The sequence below is a fragment of the Chenopodium quinoa genome, unplaced genomic scaffold (assembly GCF_001683475.1).
Source record: "Chenopodium quinoa cultivar QQ74 unplaced genomic scaffold, ASM168347v1, whole genome shotgun sequence".
In the NCBI taxonomy this organism is placed as follows: domain Eukaryota; kingdom Viridiplantae; phylum Streptophyta; class Magnoliopsida; order Caryophyllales; family Amaranthaceae; genus Chenopodium; species Chenopodium quinoa.
This window is the reverse complement of record NW_018745523.1, coordinates 468,586-470,819: the sequence shown is the minus strand read 5'-3', so window position 1 is coordinate 470,819 and position 2,234 is coordinate 468,586. Positions and strand designations below refer to the sequence as shown.

The 2,234-nt window shown below is 35.2% G+C and overlaps 1 protein-coding gene across 1 annotated transcript; it reads left to right on the top strand.

Annotated features, from left to right (window-relative positions):
* Positions 1–253: 253 nt before the first annotated feature.
* LOC110715582 (transcription initiation factor TFIID subunit 12-like) lies at positions 254–1,862 on the top strand. The gene is made up of 2 exons (XM_021894170.1): positions 254–486; positions 668–1,862. The coding sequence occupies exons 1-2, from the start codon at positions 439–441 to the stop codon at positions 1,361–1,363; spliced, it is 744 nt and encodes a 247-aa protein (XP_021749862.1). The 5' UTR covers positions 254–438; the 3' UTR covers positions 1,364–1,862.
* The last annotated feature ends 372 nt before the right edge of the window (positions 1,863–2,234 follow it).

Sequence of the window (2,234 nt, the reverse complement as noted above, 5' to 3'; positions counted from 1 at the left end):
ATGGCAGATTGCTTATAGTCCTTAAAGCGAAAACTTAAAGAGGATAGAAAAATGAATAAGAATCCCCAAAAATCCCATAAGCAATAAAGTAAAAACATGGGATGAGATAGAGCATAATTAGTTTTAGTACAAAAGCTGTAGCAAATAGGAAAGTCGCATTTGTGTATTTGCATGCTTTTGGCTTTTGGTGTCTTTGTCCAACCATATGTCCCATGAATCCGTAAAAGCAATCTACCCAAATATACCAAAAGCAATTAAAGCACATTAATAGTGACTTCTTCTCTATTCCATATAAGGAGACAAATCACCCCACATTATATCTTCATTCTATTCTATACTCTTAAACCACTTACAAAAACAACCAGAGTTTTTCTCTCTATTTTTCTGCTTCCAACTTCCTTCTAATCTAGGCTAATTCTAATCAATTGGGGGAAAAGAATGGAGCAATGCAGCCCTTTTGGGTGGGTTTACTATAATGAAGAAGAGGTAAAAAAAAATTCCATCTTTTTTTACTTGTTTTTCTTGTCAAATCAGCTAATTATGTGCACATTAGAGTAAGTCCCATCATTATTTTTATTAGTTTTACTTGTCAAATCAGTTAATTAAGTATTTTTTTTACTGACATTGATTTAATATAGATTTTGACTTGAGCTGTTGCTTTTGGCAGGGGATGATGGGTGAGATGAGACAGTACATATTGCAATCAAGAATGGAGTTAGAGGCAACAGTAATAGCTGCTCAGGAAGAAATTATGAAAAAAGAGGAGGAATTAATCCAGATGAAAGATCTCTTAATGATGACAATTAAGGAAAGAGATGAAGCTCAATCTAAATCCCAGAAACTAATGCTGGAAAAGCTGCTGCTGCAGCAGCAATTACAGCAACAGCAGCAACGACAGCGACAACAGCCGCAGCAAGAAAGCCTGCAGCAACAGCAGCAGCAGCAGAAGTCTGCAGCAGCAGCTTCATTGTCTAATACTAACACAACAACTAACTGTTTTTCCACATCTTCTTCTGAGTGTGAGGAGAGCAGCATAATCTCTTCTCCACAAGGAGGTGCTAACTCCCCTGCTGCCATACAACAACCAGCATTGCCACCACAAATAGCAGCAACATTGGCTAGCAATCGCCGCCCCTTACCAGAGAAAGGGAAGTTATTAAAGGCGGTAATGGAAGCCGGACCACTTTTACAAACACTCCTATTAGCCGGTCCGCTTCCACAATGGCAACACCCACCTCCTAGGCTTGACTCCATTGAAATTCCACCAGTAACCATTACTACTTCTAATTCCCCTAGGAAAAGGGGGTTAGATAATTTTGATTGCTCAATGATTTCTTCACCTAAGTACCAAAGGGTTGTTTAATTTTTAGTATTGACTTTACTAGTATTAGTAGTTAGACTAGTACAATATAGGGAGTTTGTCAAAGTTTGATGTTAGTTTTTAGTAACCAAAAAAAAATCCATCCTTTTTTTATTTTTAACACTAATGAACATGTAAAGAAAGATTAGTGTTGAAATTGGATGGTAATTACCTTACCATCCTATCATTTAGTTGGGTTGGTTTAAGGGCTTGTAAAATATAGTTTGTCTTAGGAAAAATTAGGAAAAACATGTCTTAACTTCTCCCTTGAAAGGGAAAGAAAGGGAGAGAAAGAAAAATGATACAAAATATCATCAAAGTCTAACAACCACCTATTATTGTTTTGTGGTGGTAGTGACTTTTACTTTTTTTTTTTTTTCTTTTAATTTTTTTTCCTAATTATGGTAATGTAATGTAATTTGCTTGATACTCCCATTCAAAGGAGATTTGGGAGGGGCCCATCTTGGATTTATGAACAAGATTTGGCTTTTTTTTTCCCTAATTTTAGTTAATTAGTGTGTATTGGTTTTATGTATATGTCATTATGTTAAACACATAGTGATGTATATGATGATTTGGGGGTTGTAATGAAAAGAATCATCCAAAAAAAAAAAAGGATTTTTATCTGATTATATACTAAGGTTGTTGCTTTATATTTTGGCTATTTGGTCTTTGCTTTTTTGTGCAATGAAATGATGCTTTTTTAAAGTTAAAACTCATAATAATGATTCTCTTTGTAAAAAAACTGAGACTGACCAACATCAATGATGAATATGCCTTCCAACATCTTGGTGATCCCCTTTAGCTAGCCATGAAGCATAACTACCATTATGCTTCATGGTTGAGTGTCTGCCATTGAAGCTGCATCTAATTA